Below are 26,687 nucleotides of genomic sequence, written 5' to 3'. Positions count from 1 at the left end.
CGTGAGACATGGCCACTGAGCCTGCGCGTCCGGAGCCTGTGCTCTGCAACGCGAGAGGCCACAACAGTGAGAGGCCCACGTACCGCAAAAAAAAAAAAAAGATCAGAAATAAATTCAAGAAGCAATCTCATTTACCACTGCATCAGAAAGAATAAAATACCTAGGAATAAACCTATCTAAAGAGACAAGAGACCTGCACTCCAAGAAGTATAAGATGCTGGAGAAAGAAATCAAAGAAGACACTAACAGATGGAAATATATACCATGTTAATGGATTGGAAGAATCAATATTGTAAAAATTACTACACTACCCAAGGCAATCTACAGATTCAATGCAATCTCTATGAAAATACCAATGGCATTTTTCACAGTAGAACAAAAAAAGTCTTAAAATTTGTATGGAGACACAAAAGACCCTGAATACCCAAAGCAATCTTGAGAAAGAAAAACAGACCTGGAGGAGTCAGGCTCCCTGACTTCAGACTATACTACAAAGCTGTAGTCATCAGAACAGTATGGTAATGGCACAAAAACAGAAATATAGACCAATGTAACAGGATAGAAAGCCGAGAAATAAACCCATGCACCTATGGCCAATTAATCTATGACAAAGGAGGCAAGACTACACAATGGTGGAAATACAGTCTCTTCAACAGATGTTGCTGGGAAAACTAGACAGTTACATGTAAAAACATGAAATTAGATCATTCTTTAACACCATGCACAAAAATAAAGTTGAAATGGGTTAGAGACCTTAATGTAAGACTGGAGACTATAAAAGTCTTAGAGTAAAACATAGGCAGAACACTCTGTGACATAAATCACAGCAATATCTTTTTCATTCTGTCTCCCAGAATAATGGAAATAAAAATAAAAATAAACAACTGGGACCTAATTAAACTCAAAAGCTTTTGCACAGCAAAGGAAACCATAAACAAAACTAAAAGACAACCCACAGACTGGGAGAAACTATTTGCAAATGATGTGACCAACAAGGGATTGGTCTCCAAAATTTACAAACAGCTCATGAGGCTTAATATCATCAAAACAAACAACCCAATCAAAAAATGGGCAGAAGACCTAAATACACGTTTCTCCAAAGAAGACATACAGATGGCCAAGAAACACATGAAAAGATGTTCAACCTCACCAATTATTAGAGAAATGTAAATCAAAACTACAGTGAGGGCTTCCCTGGTGGCGCAGTGGTTGAGAGTCCACCTGCCGATGCAGGGGACACGGGTTCGTGTCCCGGTCCAGGAAGATCCCACATGCCGTGGAGCGGCTAGGCCCATGAGTCATGGCCGCTGAGCCTGCGCATCTGGAGCCTGTGCTCCACAACGGGAGAGGCCACAACAGTGAGAGGCCCGTGAACCACCCCCCCCCAAAAAAAAACTACAGTGAGATATCACCTCACACCAGTCAAAATGGCTATCGTCAAAAAATCCACAAACGATAAATGCTGGAGTGGGTGTGGAGAAAAGGGAACCCTCCTACACTGTTGGTGGGAATGTAGATCAGTACAACTACTATGGAGAACAGTATGGAAGTTCCTTAAAAAACTAAAAATAGAGCTACCATATGACCCCGAAATCCATTCCTGGGCATATATTCAGAGAAAAACATGGCCCAAAAGGATACATGCACCTCAATGTTAATTGCAGCACTGTTTACAATAGCCAAGACATGGAAGCAACCTAAATGTCCATCGACAGAGGAACTGATAAAGAAGATGTGGTGTATATATATATATATACAATGGAATATTACTCAGCCACTAAAAAGAATGAAATAGTGCCATTTGCAGCAACATGGATGGACCTAGAGATTGTCATACTGAGTGAAGTAAGTCAGACAGAGAAAGAGAAATATCGTATGACATCCCTTATATGAGGAAGTTAAAAAAGAAATGATACAAATGAACTTATTTACAAAACGAAACAGACTCACAGATTTAAAGAATGAACTTATGGTTGCCACGGGGGAAGGAAGGGAGGAAGGGATAGTCAGGCAGTTGGGGATTGACATGTACACTGCTATATTTAAAATGGATAACCAACAAGGACCTACTGTACAGCACAGGGAACTCTGCTCAATGTTATGTGGCAGCCTAGATGGGAGGGGAGTTTGGGGGAGAATGGATACATGCATATGTACAGCTGAGTCCCTTTGCTGTGCACCTGAACTATCACAACGTTGTTAATCGGCTCTACTCCAATGTAAATAAAAAGTTAAAAAAAAAAGCATGAGTAAATGGTGAAAAGATGCTGATATTGTGAAAAGACTTAGTGATTCAAAGAGAGGGACTGAAGAACCAATCTGAACATTCAGCACAAATAACACCCAGCAAAAGAAATATTTTCAGGAAGTAGGGAGGGACTTGAAAAAATTCTTTTACTTGTATCTTTAGTGAAAGTTGAGATGCTATTATGTTGATTTAAAAAGATCAATCTGAAAATAATAAAAAGTTCTTAAAAAGAAAAAAATAAAGTAAATTACAGATATGTAACATGATGTGAGGAATTCCAGGAAGGATTACTCTCCTAAAAAAACCTGAAGTTGTACCATTCATAATTTATTTTGTTAGACAGTACCTTTTGACATTCTTTCTTTTCCCCCTCCTTCTCCCATCCTCTCTTTACCATTCCTCTTACTGTCCTCTTACCTACCTTGATAGGTAAGGTAATATTCCTTTACCATGTAATATTCTTTACCATGTAATATTCTTTACCATGTAATATTCTCTTTACCTCTCTTTACCATGTAATATTACCATGTAATATTCTCTTGTAATATGTAGTGGATTAACATATTAACATTTAGTGAGAATTGTGGTAATATTATTTTGGCCCCTTTGTTCATCCCCCAGACATGTCTAGCAAAACCTTGACTCTAGATTAATTTAACCATCTGCCTTCATTATACACCTGGGCTTCTGAACACTGCTAGAGAAAATTATACAGTCAGGTGTCTTGGATCCACAAAAAAAACTTAGTCAACAATCCATTTATCATCTCATCAAAAAGAATAAAATATATAGTAATAAACCTACCTAAGGAGCCAAAAGACCTGTACTCAACTATAAGATGCTGATGAAAGAAATTAAAGATGACACAAACAGATGGAAAAATAAACCATGTTGTTGGACTGGAAGAATCAATATTGTTAAAATGACCATACTACCCAATGCAATCTACAAATTCAATGCAATCCCTATCAAATTACCAATGGCATTTTTCAAAGAACTGGAAAAAAAAAATTTTAAATTTGTTTGGAAACACAAAAGACCCCAAATAGCCAGAACAATCTTGAGAAAGAAGAACAGAGCTGGAGGAATCATGCTCTCTGACTTCAGACTATACTACAAAGCTACAGTCATCAAAACAGTGTTGTACTAGCACAAAAACAGACACATAGATCAATGGAACAGGATAGAGAGCCCAGTAATAAACCCTCGCACTTATGGTCAATTAATCTGTGACAAAGGAGGCAAGAATATACAATGGAGAAAAGACAGTCTCTTCAATAAGTGGTGCTGGGAAAACTGGACAGCTACATGTAAAAGAATGAAATTAGAATATTCTCTAACCCCATATACAAAAATAAACTCAAAATCAATTAAAGACCTAAGTGTAAGACTGGATACTATAAAACTCTTAGAGAAAAACATAGGCAGAACACTCTTTGACATAAATCGCAGCAATACTTTTTTGGGATCTGTCTCCTAGGGTAATGAAAACAAAAGCAAAAATAAACAAATGGGACCTAATTAAACTTATAAGTTTTTGCACAGCAAAGTAAACCATAAACAAAATGAAAAGACAACCTATGGACTGTGAGAAAATATTTGCAAAAGATGCATCCGACAAGGGATTAATTTCCAAAATATACAAACAGCTTATACAGCTTAATATCAAAAAAAAACAAGCAACCCAATCAAAAAATGATCAGAAGACCTAATGGACATTTCTCCGAAGAAGACATATAGACAGCCAGCAGGCACATGAAAAGATACTCAAAATCACTAATTATTAGAGAAATGCAAATCAGAACTACAATGAGGTATCACCTCACACCAGTCAGAATGACCATCATCAAGAAGTCTACAAATAATAAATGCTGGAGAGGGTGTGGAGAGAAGGGAACCCTCCTACACTGTTGGTGGGAATGTAAACTGGTGAAGCCACTATGGAGAACAGTATGGAGGTTCCTTAAAAAACTAAAAATAAAGTTACCATATGAGCCAGCAACCCCACTCCTGGGCATATATCTGGAAAATAAGAAAACTCTAATTCTAAATGATACATGCACCTCAGTGTTCACAGCAGCACTATTTACAATAGCCAAGACATAGAAGCAACCTAAATGTCCATCAACAGCTGAATGGATAAAGAAGATGTGGTGTATATATATATATATATATATATATATATATATCCATACAATGGAATATTACTCAGCCATAAAAAAGGATGAAATAGTGCCATCTGCAGCAACATGGATGGACCTAGAAATGATCATATTAAGTGAAGTAAGTCAGACAGAGAAAGACAAATATCATATGATATCACTTATATGTGGAATCTAAAAAAATGATACAAAGAAATTTATTTACAAAGCAGAAATAGACTCACAGACATAGAAAACAAATTTATGGTTACCCAAGGGAAAAGGGAAGTGGGGGGGGGAATAAATAAGGGATTTGGGATTAACAGTTGAACATTACCATATGTAAAACAGATAAACAAGGACCTACTGTATAGCACAGGAACTATATTCATTATCTTGTAATAATCTATAATGGAAAAGAAAGTGAAAATGAATATATATATTAAAAATGTATATTATATATATATATATAACTGAATAACTTTGCTATACACCTGAAGCCTTGTAAATCAACTATACTTCAATAAAACGTTAAAAGAATTCTTAGACTCCAACTGTAACTAGCATTCAAGTTACCTAGAAGCATTTCTACATGTACTACAATGTCTATTTAAGGCCCAGGAGAATAAGGAATCCTAAAATAATATTAAGAATATTATTGCAATGATGAACCAGAGATGGGGTTCTGGCCAGGAAACAGAACAAAGTTTTCCGTCTCATTCACTCCTTCCATACTAAACTCCTTCCACCCTGCCACCACTTCTGTACAGTTGCAATGTCTTTCTTGATTCCATACTTGCCCCCAAATATTCATTCTCCATATAGCAACCATGGTGAGCTTTTAAAAATGCAAATCAGATCAGATAATTCCCTTGCTTACTCTCAGTGGCTTCCTGCCATACTTAAACTGAAACTCATTCTTATGAAAGCCTATCAGACTTCACATGATCTGCCTGCTCCCCTAACTTTTGCCTACTCCTCTCTCTCCACACTGGCATTCTTGCTGATCCTCAGAACTAAAGCATGTGTCCACCTCTTTTGCACTTGTTGTTCCCTCTGACTAGAACACTCTTCCTTAGAGTTTGACATGGTTCACTTTCTCAGTTCATTCAGGACTCTGTTCATATATTACCTTCCTCTACCTCCACACCTATCCTCTTTCTTATACCATTAGCACAAGTGTTGAGATATATCAGTACTCAAGGTTCTACTTACTACTGCTTAAGGGAATTTTGATGGAACAAGTTACATACTCCCATATACTATTTCTACTGTGTCAGTGGCCTATAATATGCCTACACATGGAAAGGCAGATGTATCTTTGTATCCTTCAGAAAGATATAAACTTGTTAAAGCAACAGTCTAGAGAAGGCTTGGTGGCCATGATGGTGGAGTAGGAAGACCCTGAGTTCACCTACTCCCATGGACATACACAAATTACAACTATTTACAGAGGAACTATCTATGAGACATTCTATGGAGCCCAGCAGCATACTTGCCTCTGGTCACCAGAGCTATATGCTCTAGGGATGCCCTCTACCCAGGCTGTGGCAGGGCTGAGTACTGTGGGTGCACTGATAGGAGGGACTAGTCCCCAGCCTGATTGGCTGTCATGTCCTGCCTCACGTGGTGGCTGCCAGCCCATGTGTGGGAAGGGCTAGGTCCCTGCACAGATGGCTGTGTGGCCTGGGAGTTCTTGGAACTGCTGCTGGTCCACTGGTGGACGGGTCAGTTCCTGGTGCTAATGCACTAGAAGAAAGATTCCAGTATGGCGCTTGCCAGCACCAGTGACCTCGTGACAGAAGGAGCTCCCCAAAATGGCTGCTGCCAGTGCCTATATTCCCAGTGGGAGTCCTAGTTGCCTCCTGCCTCACCAGGAGGCCCTTCAAGATCAGCAGGTGGGTCTGACTAGGCTCCTTTCAAATTACTGCCTCTATGAACACAGTGAGAATCTTAACAAAAAATTAGAAAACATAAAGAAGAACCAAACAGAGCTTAAGAATATAATAACTAAAATTTAAAAATACACTAGAGGGAATTCCCTGGCAGTCCTGTGGTTAGGACTCTGTGCTTCCACTGCAGGGGGCGCAGGTTTGATCCCTAGTTGGGGAACTAAGATCCATGATATGGCAAAAACAAGCAAACAACAACAAAAAACCCACCAGACGGAATCAACAGTAGAATACATGATACAGAAGAACAGATCAGCAAACTGGAAGACAGAGTAGTGGAAATCACCCAAATTGAATAGAAAAAAATAAAAAAGAATTTAAAAAATGAGGGTCATTTAGGAAACCTCTGGGACAACATCAAGCATACTAACATTTGAATTATAGGGGCCCCAGAAGGAGAAGAGAGAAAAAAGAGGCAAGAACTTATTTGAAGAATAATGGCTGAAAAATTCCCTAACCTGAGACAGGAAACAGACATCCAGGCTCAAGAATCACAAAGAGTCCCAAACAAGATGAACCTAAAGAGGACTACAACAAGATACATTATAATTAAAATATCAAAAAGATAAAGAGGGACTTCCCTGGTGGAGCAGTGGTTAAGAATCCACCTGCCAATGCAGGGGACGCGGGTTCAAGCCCTGGTCCGGGAAGATCCCACATGCCGCAGAGCAACTAAGCCTGTGTGCCACAACTACTGAGCCTGTGTGCCACAACTACTGAAGCCTGCGCACCCGTGCTTCTCAATAAGAGAAGCCACCGCAATGAGAAGCCCATGTACCGCATCGAAGAGTAGCCCCCACTCAGCGCAACTAGAAAAGCCTGCACGCAGCAACAAAGACCCAATGCAGCCAAAAATTAAAAATAAATAAATAAATTTATATTAAAAAAAGATAAAGAGAAACTATTAAAAGCAGCAAGAGAAAAGCAACAAGTTACATAACTATAAGCTGACTTTTCAAAAGAAACTTTGCAGGCTAAAAGGGAGTGGTACAATATATTCAAAGTGATGAAAGGAAAAAACCTATAACAAAGAATACTCTACATGGCATGGCTATCATTCAGATTCGAAAGAGAGATAAAGAGTTTTACAGACAAACAAACCTTAAAAGAGTTCAGCAGCACTAAACTGGCTTGCCAAGAAAAGTTAAAGGGACTTCTCTAAATGGAAAAGAAAAGATCACAACTAGAAATATGAAAATTACAAAAGGAAAAATCTCATTGGTAAAGGCCAACATACAGTGAAGGCAGTAGAGCAACCACTTAGAAAGGTAGTAGGAAGGTTAAAAGACAAAATTAATAAAATCATTATTGTTAAAATGACCATACTACCCAATGCAATCTACAAATTCAGTGCAATCCCTATCAAAGTAACAAAGGCATTTTACGCAGAACTAGAACAAATAATTTTAAAATTTGTATGGAAACACAAAAGACCCCAAATAGTCAGAACAATTTTGAGAAAGAAGAACAGAGCTGGAGGAATCACGCTCCTTGATTTCAGTCTATGCTACAAAGCTACAGTAATAAAAACAGTATGGTACTGGCACAAAAACAGACACATAGATCAATGGAACAGGATAGAGAGCCCAGAAATAAACCCTTGCACTTATGGTCAATTAATCTGTGACAAAGGAGGCAAGAATATACAATGGAGAAAAGACAGTCTCTTCAATAAGTGGTGCTGGGAAAACTGGACTACATGTAAAACAATGAAATTAGAACATTCTCTAGCCCCATATACAAAAATAAACTCAAAATGGATTAAAGACCTAAATGTAAGACTGGATACTATAAAACTCCTAGAGGAAAACATAGGCAGAATACCCTTTGACATAAATCACAGCAATATTTTTTTGAGTCCATGTCCTAAAGTAAAGTAAATAAAAGCAAAAATAAATAAATGGGACCTCATTAAACTTAAAAGCTTTTGCACAGCAAAGGAAACCATCAACAAAACAAAAAGACAGCCTACTCAATGGGAGAAGATATTTGCAAATGATATGACTCATAAGGGGTTAATATCCAACATATATAAACAGCTCATACAACTCAACATCCAAAAAAAAACTCGATTAAAAAATAGCAAGGGATTAATTTCTAAAATATACAAACAGCTCATCAGCTCAATATCAAAAAAACAAAAAATCCAGTCAAAAAATGGGCAGAACTAAATAGACATTTCTCCAAAGAAGACATACAGATAGACAACAGACACATGAAAAGATGTTTAACATCGCTAATTATCAGAGAAATGCAAATCAAAACTACAATGAGGTATCATCTCACACCAGTCAGAATGGCCATGATCAAAAAGTCCACAAATAGTAAATGCTAGGGAGGGTGTGGAGAAACAGGTACCCTCTACACTGTTTGTGGGAATGTAAATTGATGCAGCTGCTATGGAAAACAGTATGGAGGTTCCTCAAAAAACTAAAAACAGAGTTGCCATATGATCCAGCAATCCCACTCCTGGGCAGATATCCAGATAAAACTGTAATTCAAAAAGATACATGTACCCCTATGTTCACAGCAGCATTATTCACAATAGCCAAGACACGGAAACAACCTAAATGTCCACTGACAGATGAATGCATAAAGCAGTTGCTTCTTTACTTGAGCATTCTGTGCTCTGCCCTTGACTCTGGTTTGCCACATTTGTGTTTTGAGTGTGCCCTGGGACAGGAGGGTTTAAGTGCTAATGTCCAACTTCCAGCCTGGTTACTGCAGCCCTGGTGTATTCTTATTTGACCATTTCACACCCACTAATCATTCACACCCACTGGGAACTCTGACCCATGAATTATATAGTGGGATTGGGTTTCCAAGAAGTAGGAAAAATCAGAAAGCACACAGGTTAGTTCCTGAGCCTGGTGCAGCTGCAGCATGAACACCAGGGGTTACCATATCTGGCAGGCTATATTGCAAAGCAGCTTCAACAACCACTGATGAGTCACAAAGCTGCTTGGGCTTTGTCCCATGCATATTAGAGAGGCTACACTGGGTTCTAGCTCTGAATTCACCTTGGAGGCCTCTTCATTTCCAAGTTCTAACCACTACTTCTCACAAGACCCCTGAGAGAGGTATATGCCCAAGCAACAAGGGCAAAGGGAAAGCAAGCAGTACTTTAGCTTTAGGTTAGTGGGACCATATGGCCTAGTTTGTCAGGACAGTGCTGGATGTGTGGGTATAATTATTGATAACACCTTTTTTACTCCCAAAGTGTACCAGTTTTGATTATAAATTATACGGCTACCCTAATTATATACAGCATACATACACAACATAAAACTTTCCCCTTCCCCCTGTCCTCTAAGCTCTGGAGGGAATATGGAACCATTAGAAATTAGACAGACAAGGAAAGGCGTATAGAGTCAAAGAAAGGAACCAAAGTCATTCCTAGCATTAAAGTAAAATTGGCAGCCAGAATTTTGTTACACCTCTTAGAGTGAAAACAATGCACCCATAAAGGGAGTTCTCAGGGTAGAATTTTAAGGCCCCTGAACCTAGAGAATGACATCCCAAAAAAGAAGTGTGGTGAAGCAGGAAGGAGATGCAGGAAAGTCATGCAGATTGGACCAGAACAGAGACTAATCCCTTAGCCAAAATGGCTGAAAGAGGAACTAAAAGATGATACCAGAACTCATGATACAGCAGAGGGCCTTATCTTGGGCTCCTTGGATGGACCTTGGGGTCTATGGAACTTCTGTGAATTATAACTAAAACTTCTTGTGTATAAAAATTTTTCTGGAAGATATATCCATAAATTTCATCAGAATCTGAAAAAGTTCCCTCAAAGTAAAGAACAATTGCTTTATGATGTTTTCAGTTCTGATACATATTAAAAGAGATATCAATATTAAAAGACAGTTTTTTCATTCAGGTGTGTGAGTTTAGTCATTCTCAACACATCTACTACTAGTCTTACAAAATCCTGAGTTAAATAAGTGTTAACTGGGCTAGGTGGGCCCTATCTGAGTTTTACAATAACAATTCCAATACCCAGCATGGAGAAAACCAGATAAACAGCATTGTTAACAAAATACTCTGTTAACACAGCTTATTTCTGCCTAGGCGAGTTGCACATTACAGAAGCCCTTGGTAATTCTGTAATTCCCGAGAGAGAGAGTTTTTCAGCTTCACCACCAGGTTAAGTATTAATAAAATATCATTCGAGATAAAAATAAGAGAGGTACCTTATGTGTAAGAAACTAGACTGGTTCTGCAATGCCGTTTGAGGACACTTTGTTTCCTTTTGACCTGTGGTTTAGTTTATTCCTTCTGAGTATGTGAGCTAGGGTGTGATTGGCTTACATGGCTTTTACTTGTAATAAAATACTGAGTTGTAGTCAACTCTACCTCTGCTACAGTAAACCCCATACTTGTTCCTACCATTAAGTATCTGGATGCCCTTGTGGAACTCACTTAACTTCTCTGGGCCTGAGGTTCCTTAACTCCAGACATGAATGAGAGCACTGGATTTCATTAGATGTTATCAAAGTTTCCTTCCAACTGTCTGGTTTAATGGCACTGTATTTCTAGGAAGGTATCTGTGTTTATCATTCTTAAGTTTGTGCAACAAACTCCTGAGGAGGAGAGGCACATTCTGCTCATTCAGGATAATATCTAAGACAAAAAATAAATAAAAGATAAAACATCAATTGAGCACTTTAGATAGCTTGTAAGGGAGCCTCGCGGGGAAGCTTTCTTTCTCCCAATTCCTCTTCTTCCTTCTGGAGAAGACTGATGAGCTACATTCCAGGAGTCTGTTTGGACCACCTGCCATAGTGGATGGGACCATCATGCAGCAAAAGTCACACACACACATGTGCAGCATGAATTCTCTCTTCCTTCTCATACCCACAAGGCTTGTTCTAGCTGGCTCTTTTGTATCATCTTTCCCTTCACATAAATCAAACGCAAAACTAAGCCAAGTTCCACTTCCCAGTGGGAAGGGTCCTGGCCTTCGTGCCCTCTTCCCTGTCTTGGGCACAGAAGTTCTTACAGGACTCCTGTCCTTCTGGCCTCCTTTACAGAACATAAGAAGTTCCTGGTATTCAGAGGTAGGACACATGCCTCTATGAAAGTACCAGAACGTGGCCCGTGGTGGAGAGAGGAGTGTATGAGGCTGAAGGTCCAAGTAGGCCCATATAATATTTGGTAACCCTACCATAGTTATACACACCATATTATATATAACATTCCCCTGAGGTGAAAGAATTTCTTCCTGATTACAGCCTGACTGAAAATGGGTCCCTCTGTTGGGCAAAATTATGAGGCTTTTAGATTATCCCCAGCTCTAGCACAGCAGTGGCATTCCTATTTAATAACATATGAGCTGTTTTCATTTTGACAATTGTGATGGCCCTGAAGAATGACTACCCCCTCTTTACTTCATGGCTCTTGTAATAGCTTAGACGATACTGCTGGAAATTCAAAATCCAATATATTTTACTCCAGAAATACAAAATCTCCTGCATTTTACTCCAGAGAAAGTAACTTTTAGTATGTGTCATGCCATGCAACATCTAGATCCAAATAAAATCACTGTTCTTCCTTCACAGCTATGACCTTTGTCTTCTTGAGTTAGTATGTAATTGAATTCTTCTTTATAATGACTTAGGCTGGACTGCAGCAGTCTTCTGTTCTTATGCAACACCGTGATTACTTAAATACTTGGATATGTTTCTTGCTATCTGAATTCTTAATGCTAAGAACCCAGAGCATTAAATCTGCTCTTCTCTTGCTTCTATAAAAGCTCTTAGAATCAAGGCTCAAACTATATTAAAAACTGCTACAGCTTTATGCACGTTGGCTTGGGAATCTCTCCATCTACTCTGAAGGTCTTTTTTTTTTTTTTTAAAGATTTTTTTTTTTGATGTGGACCATTTTTAAAGTCTTTATTGAATTTGTTACAATACTGCTTCTGTTTTGGTTTCTTGGCCACAAGCCACGAGGCATGTGGGATCTCAGCTCCCCAACCAGGGATGGAACCTGCACCCCCTGCATTGGAAGGCGAAGTCTTAACCACTGGACTGCCAGGGAAGTCCCTACCCTGAAGGTCTTTGCTCAACATCAGCTTCCTTTGGCCTTCACCTCATTCAGTTTCAGGCCTTACTGGCTTTCGTCATCTAGCTCCATTTTGACATATGACCAGTTTCCACCCATTTACCTTATCTCTTTTAAAACTTGGATTGGATAATTGTCTTCAGGTAAAATCTAAAGGGTGAGGAAGCCCATTGATGTGCTCCATATAGGTCAGCTTTCTGGAGGAGAAAACAGGGTAGAGAAGGGTAGAGAGGAGGGAGAAAGGGAAGAAAACCAACACAATGGCAAACTGAGGGTCAGGCATTTTGCTCTTCTCTGAGTTTTTCCTTCACTCTGACCCTGAAGCATTGTTCTTTCACCAAGCAAATAGATCTTCAGCAACCTCACCCTATGAGTCCTCCAGCCACATTCAGAAATGCTGAAGTATTGGGGTGAACACAGCTCAGGATGACAACATGGGACCTCACCTCACAAAACAGTGGTATCCAAAGGTGTCTTTCTCGAGCATGAGAATTCTTACGTCTTCTTGCAAATGAATTCTCTCTTCCTTTTACTCTTTCAATGTGAATAAAATAATCAATATATATCCATGTGCCAACAAACTGCCATGGTAGTTCCCAGACTTCAGTCTTACGGCTTTTTTTGAATGGCACGTATTTTTAATGTGGTCCTTCTTTAGTCTATTTTAGGACTATTTATAGCCATTGTGTTAAGTGTTAAGCGTTGTTATGGACTGAATATTTGCATGCTTCCCAAATTCCTATATTGAAGCCCTACCCCAAGTGTAACTGTATTTGGAGATAGGGCCTATATATAGATAATTAAGGGTAAATGATGTCATAAGACTGGGGCTCTGATCTGATAGGATTAGTGTCCTTATATGAAGAAACACCAGAGAGCTCACTTCTTCTCTCTCTGTACACAGAAGAAAGGCCATGTGAGGATATAGTAAGAACATCATCATAGTGAGAAGACAAGCTAGGAAGAGAGCGCCTACCAGAAAATGAATCAGCTAGAACCTTGACCTTGGAAGCTCAGGTTCATTGCAGCATTATTCAAATTATCCAAGACATGGAAAAAAAAGTATGTGTCTGTCAAAGGATGAATGGATAAAGAAAATGTGAAATATAAATACATATATACATGCACAAACACGCACATACACACACCCACACACATATACATATACAAAAAACTTATGGAACAGCTAAATATATGCTTAGAGTGAAATGTATACCTATAAGCACCAGTATTAAAAAAGAAGATCTCAAATCAGTTGCCTAAAGTTTTGCCTTAATAAACTAGAAAAAGAAGCATAAACTAAATCCAAAGCAAGCAGAAAGAAGAAAATAAAGACTAGAGTGCAATAAATGAAATGGAAAATAAAAAACAGAGAAAATCAACAAAATTAGAAGTTAGTTCTTTGAAAAGATCAACAAAATCGACAATCCTTTAGCTAGACCGATAAAGAAAAAGAAAACTAAAAGTATTAATAGTACAAATGAAAAGGAGCTATTTACTACGTTACAAAAGTTAAAAGGAGGAGGGAGGGAATCCAGATGGTGGAATAGGAGAATGCAGAATTCGTCGCTCACGGGTACCTTGCAAATTTATCTACAGATGGAACAATTCCCACAGTTCACCTGCTGAACATTAGCAGAAAACTTTGGACACCTAAAAAAAAGAAATAAAAGAAAAAAAAGAAAAGAGGAATCAAAAAAGGGACCAGCAACCATGGTGAGAAGCTGAAGGTGAGCGGAGGTCCCCACACAGAAAAACTCCCTCACGGTGAGAGAATCAGCTGTGACAGAAAAGCACGTTTGGGGAATCAAAGGAGAATGCAGCAGACAGTCCGTGGAAGGCAGGACAAAGTAAGAACTGTATTCAGGGTCTACACCACTGCTCTGCACATTCCTGAATCACGAGTCACCTGTTGCAAAAGGGGGCTGGGTGCTAGAAAGTGGAGTTTGGAGTGTGGACCCAGGGAAGGGACAGCTGTTGGCTGTGAAAAGACAGCCTGAAGGGACAGGGGTAAGAAACTCCACAACTGGGTAAGTCTGCAGAAGAAGCCTGAGATACCATAAAAGCAAGGGGTCATTGTCAAGTGGTGTGCAAGGGGCAGAGCCGCCATTATAAGCCCTTTTGCCAACCCCCAACCGCCAGCTTCTTCACCCTCTGCGGGCACTGGGAGGAGCTCCCATCTGAGCAGGCCCACTCCCCCGCCCGGGCCAGGGTCTCCTCCGCCTGCGTGGGCTCCGGGGGCCTAAGCACTGCCCATCCCAAAGCCTCCTTGGGAATCAGGCCTGGGCGCCCCTGCCTGGGACAAGAGTCTGAAGATGCTGGAGGGGGCTGAGTGCTAAAGAGTGGGGCTGGGAGAATGAATCCAGGGAGAGGAATGCTGTGGGCTACACGGATACAGCAGAAGGGACGGGAGTGAGGGGAGGCGTGGCCACGAATGACCCTAGAGGAAGAGTAGGCTGCCTGGAAAGGGAGGCGCCATTGTTGAGAGGCATGGGGGCGGGCGGGGGCAGGCTGACCCTGTTCCCATTTGCCAGCGCCACAGTCTATTCCAACTGTTTGCTGGACCCGTTGCTGCAGGCAACTTGCAGACACTTCAATTGTGGCCACAGTATCCAGGCCACAACATGAGTGAGAAAGGGTGCCCCAAGCAGCCGCTGCTTTTGCTCTCTCCTGCCTGGGCAAGGAACAGACTCCTGAGGGTGGCGCGCACAGAGAGGTGGGGTCAAAACCAAAACTGAGCTTCAGGGGCAGTGCGACTAAGGAAGAGAAATGGAAATCTTGCCATGCACCTGCACAAGCTGTGGATTAAACCCCCGATGTCGGCTGGGTAAATCCTGCATCTGTGGAATACCTGAACAGACGACGATTGTTTCAACATTTGAGACTGGTCTAGCTGTCACAGCATTGGACTCTGGGGACAAGTACACTCAGGAATCGGGCCAGGTCAGAGTCTCTGCTGGCTCCACAGTTCCCACAGCAGGTCCAGAGACCTATCTAGAGGTATTGGAGGGCCTCCTGAGGAGGCGGGGATTGGCACTGGGTCACTCTGGGAGCAAGTACACTGACAGAGGAGGCCCCAGGAAAATATTCTTAGTACTAATATTATTTTTTTGTTTTTTTTGCTCAGCTGTTGGTGTTCTTGCTTTTATTATATTTTATCTTTTGTTTTTGATTTTTATTCTTATATTCTTAATCTTTTTTCAAAATATATTATTTAAAATTTTTCTATTTTTACTTTACTGTTGTTGCTTTGTGGTTTTTTCCTTGCTTTTGTTCTTTGATATCTGTTTTTTATTTTATTTATTTTTTTTTTAATTTTATTTTATTTATTTTTTTATACAGCAGGTTCTTATTAGTTATCCATTTTATACATATTAGTGTATACATGTCAATCCCAATCTCCCAATTCATTCCACCCCCACCCCCACCCCCTGATGCTTTCCCGCCTTGGTGTCCATACGTTTGTTCTCTACTTCTGTGTCTCTATTTCTGCCCTGCAAGCCGGTTCATTGGTACCCTTTTTCTAGGTTCCACATATGTGCGTTAATATACGATATTTGTTTTTCTCTTTCTGACTTACTTCACTCTGTATGACAGTCTCTAGATCCATTCACGTCTCTACAAATGACACAATTTCGTTCCGTTTTATGGCTGAGTAATATTGCATTGTATATATGTACCACATCTTCTTTACCCATTCGTCTATCGATGGACATTTAGGTTGCTTCCATGACTTGACTATTGTAAATAGTGCTGCAGTGAACATTGGGGTGCATGTGTCTTTTTGAACTATGGTTTTCTCTGGGTATATGCCGAGTAGTGGGATTGCTGGGTCATACGGTAATTCGATTTTTAGTTTTTTAAGGAACCTCCATACTGTTCTCCATAGTGACTGTATCAATTTATATTTCCACCAACAGTGCAAGAGGGCTCCCTTTTCTCCACACCCTCTCCAGCATTTGTTGTTTGTAGATTTTCTGATGCCCATTCTAACTGGTTTGAGGTGATACCTCATTGTAGTTTTGATTTGCATTTCTCTAATAATTAGTGATGTTGAGCAGCTATTCATGTGCTTCTTGGCCAGCTGTATGTCTTCTTTGGAGAAATGTCTATTGAGGTCTTCTGTCCATTTTTTGATTGGGTTGTTTGTTTTTATAACATTGAGCTGCATGAGCTGTTTATAAACTTTGGAGATTAATCCTTTGTCTGTTGATACATTTGCAAATATTTTCTCCCATTCTGAGGGTTGTGCTTTCGTCTTGTTTGTAGTTTCCTTTCCTTTGCAAAAGCTTTTAAGTTTCATTAGGTCCCACTTGTTTATTTTTGTTTTTATTTCCATTACTCTAGGAGGTGGATCAAAAAAGATCTTGCTGTGATTTATGTCAAAGAGTGTTCTTCCTATGTTTTCCTCTAAGACTTTTACAGTGTCTAGTCTTACATTAAGGTCTCTAACCCATTTCAACTTTATTTTTGTGCATGGTGTTAGGGAGTGTTCTAATTTCATTCTTTTACATGTAGCTGTCCAGTTTTCCCAGCACCACTTATTGAAGAGACTGTCTTTTCTTCATTGTATATCCTTGCCTCCTTTGTCATAGATTAGTTGACCATAGGTGTGTGGGTTTATCTCTGGGCTTTCTATCTTGTTCCATTGATCTATATTTCTGTTTTTGTGCCAGTACCATAATGTCTTAATGACTGTAGCTTTGTAGTATAGTCTGAAGTCAGGAAGTCTGATTCCTCCAGCTCGGTTTTTTTCCCTCAAGACTGCTTTGGCTATTCGAGGTCTTTTGTGTCTCCATACAAATTTTAAGATTTTTCTGTTCTAGTTCTGTAAAAAATGTCATTGGTAATTTGATAGGGATTGCATTGAATCTGTAGATAGCTTTAGATAGTATAGTCATTTTCACAATATTGATTCTTCCAATCCAAAAACATGGTATATCTCTCCATCTGTTGGTATCATCCTTAATTTTTTTCAGCAGTGCCTTATACTTTTCTGCATATAGGTATTTTGTCTCCCTAGGTAGGTTTATTCCTAGATATTTTATTCCTTTTGTTGCAGTGGTAAATGGGAGTGTTTCCTTAATTTCTCTTTCAGATTTTTCATCATTAGTGTATAGGAATGCAAGAGATTTCTCTGCATTAATTTTGTATCCTGCAACTTTACCAAATTCATTGATTAATTCTAGTAGTTTTTTGGTGGCATCTTTAGGATTCTCTATGTATCGTATCATGTCACCTGTACACAGTGACAGTTTTACTTCTTTTCCAATTTGTATTCATTTTATTTCTTTTTCTTCTCTGATTGCTGTGGCTAGGACTTCCAAAACTATGTTGAATAATAGTAGTGAGAGTGGACATCCTTGTCTTGTTCCTGATCTTAGAGGAAATGCTTTCAGTTTTTTTACCATTGAGAATGATGTTTGCTGTGGGTTTGTCATATATGGCCTTTATTATGTTGAGGTAGCTTCCCTCTATGGCCACTTTCTAGAGAGTTTTTATCATAAATGCATGTTAAATTTTGTCAGAAGCTTTTTCTGCATCTATTGAGATGATCATACGGTTTTTATTCGTCTATTTGTTAATATGGCTTATCACATTGATTGATTTACATATATTGAAGAATCCTTGCAGTCCTGGGATAAAACCCACTTGATCATGGTGTGTGATCCTTTTAATGTGCTTCTGGATTCTGTTTGCTAGTATTTTGTTGAGGATTTTTGCATCTATGTTCATCAGTGATATTGGCCTGTAGTTTTCTTTCTTTGTGACATCCTTGTCTGGTTTTGGTATCAGGGTGATGGTGGCCTCATAGAATGAGTTTGGGAGTGTTCCTTCCTCTGCAATTTTTTGGAAGCGTTTGAAAAGGATGGGTGTTAGCTCTTCTCTAAATGTTTGACAGAATTCACCTGTGAAGCCATCTAGTCTTGGACGTTTGTTTCTTGGAAGATTTTTTAATTACAGTTTCAATTTCATTACTTGTGATTGGTTTCTTCATATTTTTTATTTCTTCCTAGTTCAGTCTTGGAAGGTTATAACTTCCTAAGAATTTGTCCATTCTTCCAAGTTGTCCATTTTATTGGGATAGAGTTGCTTGTAGTAGTCTATTAGGATGCTTTGTATTTCTGTGGTGTCTGTTGTAACTTCTCCTTTTTCATTTCTAAATTTATTGAGTCCATTCCCTCTTTCTCTTGATGAGTCTGGCCAATGGTTTGTCAATTTCATTTATCTTCTCAAAGAACCAGGTTTTAGTTTTATTGATCTTTGCTATTGTTTTCTTTGTTTCTATTTTATTTATTTCTGCTCTGATCTTTATGCTTTCTTTCCTTCTACTAACTTTGGCTTTTGTTTGTTCTTTCTCTAGTTCCTTTAGGTGTAAGGTTTGATTGTTTATTAGGGATTTTTTTTTATTTCCTGAGGTAGGCTTGTATCCCTATAAACTTCTCTCTTACAACTGCTTTTGCTACATCCCATAGGTTTTGGATCTTCGTGTTTTCATTTCATTGTCATCTCTCTCTGGGTATTTTTTGATTTCCTCTTTGGTTTCTTCAGTGATCTCTTGGTTACTGAGTAATGTATTGTTTAGCCTCCATGTGTTTGTTATGTTTTTTTCCCTGTAATTGATTTCTGATCTCATAGCATTGTGGTCAGAAAAGATGCTTGATATGATTTCAATTTTCTAAAATTTACTGAGGCTTGATTTCTTACCCAAGATGTGATCTATCCTGGAGAATGTTCCGGGCACACTTGAGAAGAAAGTGTAATCTGCTGTTTTTGGATGGAATGTCCTACAAATATCAATTAAATCTATGTGGTCTATTGTGTCATTTAAAGCTTGTGTTTCCTTATTAATTTTCTGCTTGGATGATCTGTCCATTGGTGTAACTGAGGTGTTAAAGTCCCCCACTATTATTGTGTTACTGTCGATTTCCTCTTTTATAGCTGTTAGCAGTTGCCTTATGTATTGAGGTGCTCTTATGTTGGGTGTCATATATGTTTATAATTGTTATATCTTCTTCTTGGATTGAGTCCTTGATCATTATGTAGTGTCCTTCCTTGTCTCTTGTAACATTCTTTATTTTAAAGTCTATTTTGTCTGATATGAGTATTGCCACTACAGATTTCTTTGATTTCCATTTGCATGGAATATCTTTTTCCATCCCCTCACTTTCATTTTGTATGTGTCCCTAAGTCTGATGTGGGTCTCCTGTAGACAGCATATATATGGGTTTTTGTATACATTCAGCAAGCCTGTGTCTTTTGTTTGGAGCATTTAATCCTTTCATGTTTAAGGTAATTATTGATATGTATATTCCTATGAACATTTTATTAATTGTTTTGCATTTGTTTTTGTAGGTTCTTTTCTTCTCTTGTGTTCCCCACTTAGAGAAGTTCCTTTAGCACTTGTTGTAGAGCTGGTTTGGTGGTGCTGAATTCTCTTAGCTTTTGCTTGTAGTAAAGCTTTTGATTTCTCCATTGAATCTGAATGAGATCCTTGCTGGGTAGAGTAATCTTGGTTGTAGGTTCTTACCTTTCATCACTTTAAATATGTCATGCCACTCCCTTCTAGCATGTAGAGTTTCTGCTGAGAAATCAGCTATTAACCTTATGGGAGTTCCCTTGTATGTTATTTGTTGTTTTTCCCTTGTTGTTTCCAATAATTTTTCATTGTCTTTAATTTTTGCCAATTTGATTACTATGTGTCTCGGCGTGTTTCTCGTTGGGTTTACCCTGTATGGGACTCTCTGCACTTCTGGACTTGGGTGGCTATTTCCTTTCCCATCTTAGGGAAGTTTTTGACTATAATCTCTTCAAATACTTTCTCGGGTCCATTCTCTCTCTCTTCTCCTTCTGGGACCCCTATAATGCGAATCTTGTGTTTAATGTTGTCCCAGAGGTCTCTTAGGCTGTCTTCATTTCTTATCATTCTTTTCTCTTTATTCTGTTCTGCAGCAGTGAATTCCACCAGTCTGTCCTCCAGGTCACTTATCTGTTCTTCTGCCTCAGTTATTCTGCTATTGATTCCTTCTACTGTAGTTTTCATTTCAGTTATTGTATTGCTCATCTCTGTTTGTTTGTTCTTTAGTTCTTCTAAGTCTTTGTTAAACATTTCTTGCATCTTCTCGATTTTGCCTCCATTCTTTTTCCGAGGTCTTGGATCACGTTCACTATCATTATTCTGAATTTTTTATCTGGAAGGTTGCCTATTTCCACTTCATTTCGTTGTTTTTCTGGGGTTTTATCTTGTTATTTCAGCTGATACATAGCCCTCTGCCTTTTCATCTTGTTTATCTTTCTGTGAATCTGGTTTTTGTTCCACAGGCTGCAGGATTGTAGTTCTTCTTGCTTCTGCTGTCTGCCCTCTGGTGGTTGAGGCTATCTAAGAGGTCTATACAAGTTTCCTGATGGGAGGGACTGGTGGTGGGTAGACCTGGCTGTTCGTCTGGTGGGCAGAGCTCAGTAAAACTTTAATCCACTTTTCTGCTGCTGGGTAGGGCTGGGTTTCCTCCCTGCTGTTTGTTTGGCCTGAGGTGACCCAGCACTGGAGCCTACCCAGGCTCTTTGGTGGGGCTAATGGTGGACTCTGGCAGGGCTCACGCCAAGGAGTACTTCCCAGAACTTCTGCTGCCAGTGTCCTTGTCCTCACTGTGAGACACAGCCACCCCCCCCCACCTCTGCAGGAAACCCTCCAACACTAGCAGGTAGGTCTGGTTCAGTCTCCTATGGGGTCACTGCTCCTTCCCCTGGGTCCTGATGTGCGCACTACTTTGTGTGTGCCCTCCAAGAGTGGAGTCTCTGTTTCCCCTGTCCTGTCAAAGTCCTGCAATCAAATCCCGCTAGCCTTCAAAGCCTGATTCTCTAGGACTTCCTCCTCCAGTTGCTGGACCCCCAGGTTGGGAAGCCTGACGTGGGGCTCAGAACCTTCACTCCGATGGGTGGACTTCTGTGGTATAAGTGTTTTCCAGTTTGTGAGTCACCCACCCAGAAGTTATGGGATTTGATTTTATTGTGATTGCACCCCTCCTACCGTCTCATTGTGGCTTCTCCTTTGTCTTTGGATGTGGGGTATCTTTTTAGGTGAGTTCCAGTGTCTTCCTGTCCATGATTGTTCAGCAGTTAGTTGTGATTGTGGTGGTCTCGCAAGAGGGAGTCTTTTTCATGTTTTTTTGTGTGTATATTTTATGTTTTCTTTGCTTCTTTTGTTCTCTGTTTGCTTTCTGTTTTTATTTTTCATTCTTTGTTTTTGTTAGTTTAGTTCTTGACTATTCTAATTTTAGCATTTTTGTTTTTCTGTTCCTTCATTTTCCTTAAATTTTTTTCCTCTTTTTTCTGAGAGTGTGTGTGTGCATGTGTGTGTGTTGTGCTGTTGTTGCTGCTGTTTGTTTGATGTTGTTTTGCTATTTGTCTTGGGTTTTGTTCATCTGTTTGCTTCCTTTAATTTTTACTTTTTTTCCTTTCCTTTTTTTTTTCCTCTCTTTTCTCTCATGTTTTGCTGTACAGCTGGTGGACTCTTGGTTCCCTGGCCAAGGGTCAGGTCTGTGCCTCTGGGGTGGGAGCACAGAGTCCAGGACACTAGACCGCCAGAGAGTTCCTTGATCCAGGGAATATTAATCAGCGTGCGTGCTCCCAGACGTATCCATATTAACACCAAGTCCAAGTCCCACACAACAGCCTGCAGGCTCCAGTACTAGACACCTCACGCCAAACAACCAGCAAGACAGGAGCACAGCCACACCCATCGGTAAACAGGCTGCCTAAAATCGTACTAAGTTCACAGACACCCAAAAACACACCACCTGAAGAGGCCCTGGCCTTCAGAGGGAAAAGAATCAACTCCACCCACCAGAGTGCAGGCACCAGGCCCTCCCACCAAGATGCCTACACAAGCCCCTGGACCAACCTCATTCACCAGGGGGCAGACAAGAGAAGCAAGAGGAACTACGACCTTGCAGCCTGTGGAAAGAAGACCATAAACACAGTAGGTTAGACAAAATGAGATGACAGCGAAATATGTTACATAGGAAGGAGCAAGGTAAAATCCCACAAGACCAAATAAATGAAGAGGAAATAGGCAATCTACATGAAAAAGAATTCAGAGTAATGATAGTAAAGATGATCCAAGATCGCGGAAATAGAATGGAGACATGGGTCGAGAAGATTTACAAGGACCTAGAAGAACTAAAGAACCCACAATCAGTGATGAACAATAACTGAAATGAAAAATACACTAGAAGGAATCAACAGCGGAATAACTAAGGCAGAAGAACGAATAAGTGAGCTGGAAGATAGAATGGTGGAAATAACTGCCAAAGAACAGAAGAAAGAAAAAAGAATGAAAAGATTTGAGGACAGTCTCAGAGACCTCTGGGACAACGTTAAATGCACTAACATTCAAATTATAGGGGTCCCAGAAGAAGAAGAGAAAGGGAAAGGGCCTGAGAAAATATTTGAAGAGATTATAGTTGAAAACTTCCATAACATGGGAAATGAAATAGCCACCCAAGTCTAGGAAGTATAGAGAGTCCCAGGCAGGATAACCCCAAGGAGAAACATGCCAAGACCCATATGAATCAAACTAACAAAAATTAAATAAAAGAAAAAATATTAAAAGCAGCAAGGGAAAAGCATCAAATAACCTACAATGGAATTCCCATTAGGTTATCGGCTGATTTTTCAGCAGAAACTCTGCAGGCCAGAAGGGAGTGGCAGGACATATTTGAAGTGATGAAATGCAAAAACCTACAACCAAGACTACTCTACCCAGAGAGGATCTCATTCAGATTTGATGGAGAAATCAAAAGCTTTACAGAAAAGCAAAAGCTAAGAGAATTCAGCACCACCAAACCAGCTTTACAACAAATGCTAAAGGAACTTCTCTAGGCAGGAAACACAAGAAAAGAAAGAAGACCTACAAGGACAAACCCAAAACGATTAGGTAAATGGTAATAGGGACATACATACAGATAATTACCTTAAATGTAAATGGATTACATGGTCCAACTAAAAGACACAGACTAGCTGAATGAATACAAAAACAAGACAAGTGTATACGCTGTCTACAACAGACCCACCTCAGATCTAGGGACACATACAGTCTGACAGTGAGGGTATGGAAAAAGATATTCCATGCAAGTGGGAATCAAAAGTAAGCTGGAGTAGCAATATTCATATCAGACAAAATAGACTTTAAAATAAAGAATATTACAAGAAACAAGGAAGGACACTGCATAATAATCAAGGGATCAATCCAAGAAGGAGATATAACAGTTGTAAATATCTATGCACCCAACATAGGAGAACCTCAATACATAAGGAAAATGCTAACAGCTATAAAAGGGGAAATGGACAGTAACACAATAATAGTGGGAGATTTTAACATCCCACTTACACCAATGGACACATCATCCAGATAAAATAAATAAGGAAACAAAAGCTTTAAATGACACAATAGACCATATAGACTTAATTGATATTCATAGGATATTCCACCTGAAAGCGGCAAAATACAATTTCTTTTCAAGTACACACGGAACATTTTCCAGGATAGATCACATCTTGGGTCACAAATAGAGCCTTAGTAAATTTACGAAAACTGAAATTGTATCAAGTATCTTTTCCAACCAAAATGCCATGAGACTAGATATCAATTACTGGAAGAAATCTGTAGAAAATACCAATACATGAAGGCTAAACAATACATTACTAAATAACCAAGAGATCACTGAGGAAATCAAAAAAATACCTAGAAACAAATGACAATGAAAACACGACAACCCCAAAACTATGGGATGCAGCAAAAGCAGTTCTAAGAGGGAAGTTTATAGCAACACAATCCTACCTCAAGAAGCAAGAAACATCTCAAATAAACAACCTAACCTTACACCTAAAGTAATTAGAGAAAGAAGAACAAAAAAACGCCCCAAAGTTAGCAGAAGGAAAGAAATCATAAAGATCAGATCAGAAATAAATGAAAAAAGAAATGAAGGAAACAATTGCAAAGATCAATAAAACTAAAAGCTGGTTCTTTGAGAAGATAAACAAAATTGATAACCCATTAGCCAGACTCATCAAGAAAAAAAGGGAGAAGACTCAAATCAAGAAAATTATAAATGAAAAAGGAGAAGTAACAACTGACACTGCAGAAATACAAAGGATCATGAGAGATTACTACAAGCAACTATATGTCCATAAAATGGACAACCTGAAAGAAAGGGACAAATTCTTAGAAAAGCACAATGTTCAGAGAGTGAACCAGGAAGAAATAGAAAATATAAACAGACCAATCACAAGCACTGAAATTGAGACTGTGAGCAAAAATCTTCCAACAAACAAAAGCCCAGGACCAGCTGGCTTCAAAGTGGAATTCTGTCAAACATTTAGAGAAGAGCTAACACCTATCCTTCTCAAACTCTTCCAAAATATAGCAGAGGGAGGTACACTCCTCAACTCATTCTACAAGGCCACCATCACCCTGATACCAGAACCAGACAAAGATGTCACAAAGAAAGAAAACTACAGGCCAATAGCACTGATGAACATAAATGCAAAAATCCTGAAGAAAATACTGGCAAGCAGAATCCAACAGCATATTAAAAGGATCATACACCATGATCAAGGGGGGTTTATGCAGGAATGCAAGGATTCTTCAATATACACAAGTAAATCAATGTGATACACCATATTAACAAATGGAAGGAGAAAAACCATATGATCATCTCAATAGATGCAGAGAAAGCTTTCGACAAAATTCAACACCGATGTATGATAAAAGCCCTCCAGAAAGCAGGCATAGAGGGAACTTACCTCAACATAATAAAGGCCATATATGACAAACCCACCACCAACATTGTTCTCAATGGTGAAAAACTGAAACCATTTCCTCTAAGATCAGTAACAAGACAAGGTTGTCCACTCTCACCAGTATTATTCAACATAGTTTTGGAAGTGTTAGCCACAGCAATCAGAGAAGAAAAAGAAATAAAAGGAATCCAATCTGAAATGAAGTCAAGCTGTCACAGTTTGCAGATGACATGATACTATACATAGAGAATCCTAAGGATTCAGAAAACTACTAGAGCTAATCAATGAATCTGGTAAAGTAGCAGGATACAAAATTAATGCACAGAAATCTCTTGCATTCCTATACACTAATGATGAAAAAATCTGAAAGAGAAATTAAGTAAACACTCCCGTTTACCACTGCAACAAAAAGAATAATATACCTAGGAATAAACCTACCTAAGGAGGAAAAGAAGTAAAACTGTCACTGTTTGCAGATGACATGATCCTACACATGGGAAATCCTATGGATGCCACCAGAAAACTACTAGAGCTAATCAATGAATTTAGTAAAGTTGAAGGATAGAAAATTAATACACAGAAATCTCTTGCATTCCTAAACACTAATAACGAAAGATCAGAAAGAGAAATTAAGGAAACAATCCCATTTACCATTGCAACAAAAAGAATAAAATACATAGGAATAAACATACATGAGGAGGCAAAAGACCTGGACACAGAAAACTATAAGATAATGTTGAAAGAAATCAGAGATGACACAAACACATGGAGAGAATACCATGTTCTTGGATTGGAAGAATCAATATTGTGAAAATGACTATACTACCCAAGCAATCTACAAATTCAATGCAATCCCTATCAAATTACCAATGGCGTTCCTCCTGTAATTAGAACAAACAATTTTACGTTTTATGGAGACACAAGAGACCCCAAATAGCCAAAGCAATCTTGAGAAAGAAAAACAGAACTGGAGCAATCAGGCTCCCTGACTTCAGACTATACTACAAAGCTACAGTAATCAAGACAGTATGGTATTGGCATAAAAACAGAAATATAGATCAATGGAACAGGATAGAAAGCCCAGAGATAAATCCACCCGCCTACGGCCACCTAATCTATGACAAAGGAGGCAAAGGTATACAATAGAGAAAAGATAGTCTCTTCAATAAATGGTGCTGGGAAAACTGGATACCTACATGGAATGTAGGTATCCCAACACCATACACAAAAATAAACTCAAAATGGATTAAAGGCCTAAATATAAGGTCAGACACTATAAAACTCTGCAAGGAAAACATAGGAAGAACACTCTTTGACATAAATTGTAGCAAGATCTTTTTTGACCCACCTCCTACAGTAATGGAAATAAAACCAAAAATAAACAAATGGGACCTAATGAAACCTAAAAGCTTTTGCACAGCAAAGGAAACCATAAACAAGATGAAAAAACAACCCTCAGAATGGGAGAAAATATTTGCA

At 39.1% G+C, this 26,687-nt stretch overlaps 1 protein-coding gene across 7 annotated transcripts in view; it reads right to left on the bottom strand.

Annotated features, from left to right (window-relative positions):
* Nucleotides 1-26,687, bottom strand: part of TEX9 (testis expressed 9) — a 215,369-nt gene that overhangs the window by 112,700 nt on the left and 75,982 nt on the right. For 3 of the 7 annotated variants that reach the window (XM_073801044.1, XM_073801047.1, XM_073801048.1), the window contains one exon: nucleotides 4,757-4,795. The exons of the other annotated variants lie outside the window; for them this stretch is intronic. In XM_073801044.1, coding sequence (XP_073657145.1) covers nucleotides 4,757-4,795 — 39 coding nt within the window. The remainder of the gene's footprint in view (nucleotides 1-4,756; nucleotides 4,796-26,687) is intronic. 7 annotated transcript variants of the gene reach the window in all.

Source organism: Tursiops truncatus, chromosome 2 (genome assembly GCF_011762595.2).
Source record: "Tursiops truncatus isolate mTurTru1 chromosome 2, mTurTru1.mat.Y, whole genome shotgun sequence".
Classification (NCBI taxonomy): domain Eukaryota; kingdom Metazoa; phylum Chordata; class Mammalia; order Artiodactyla; family Delphinidae; genus Tursiops; species Tursiops truncatus.
The sequence above is the reverse complement of the archived record's forward strand: the minus strand, read 5'-3'. Positions and strand labels throughout refer to the sequence as shown.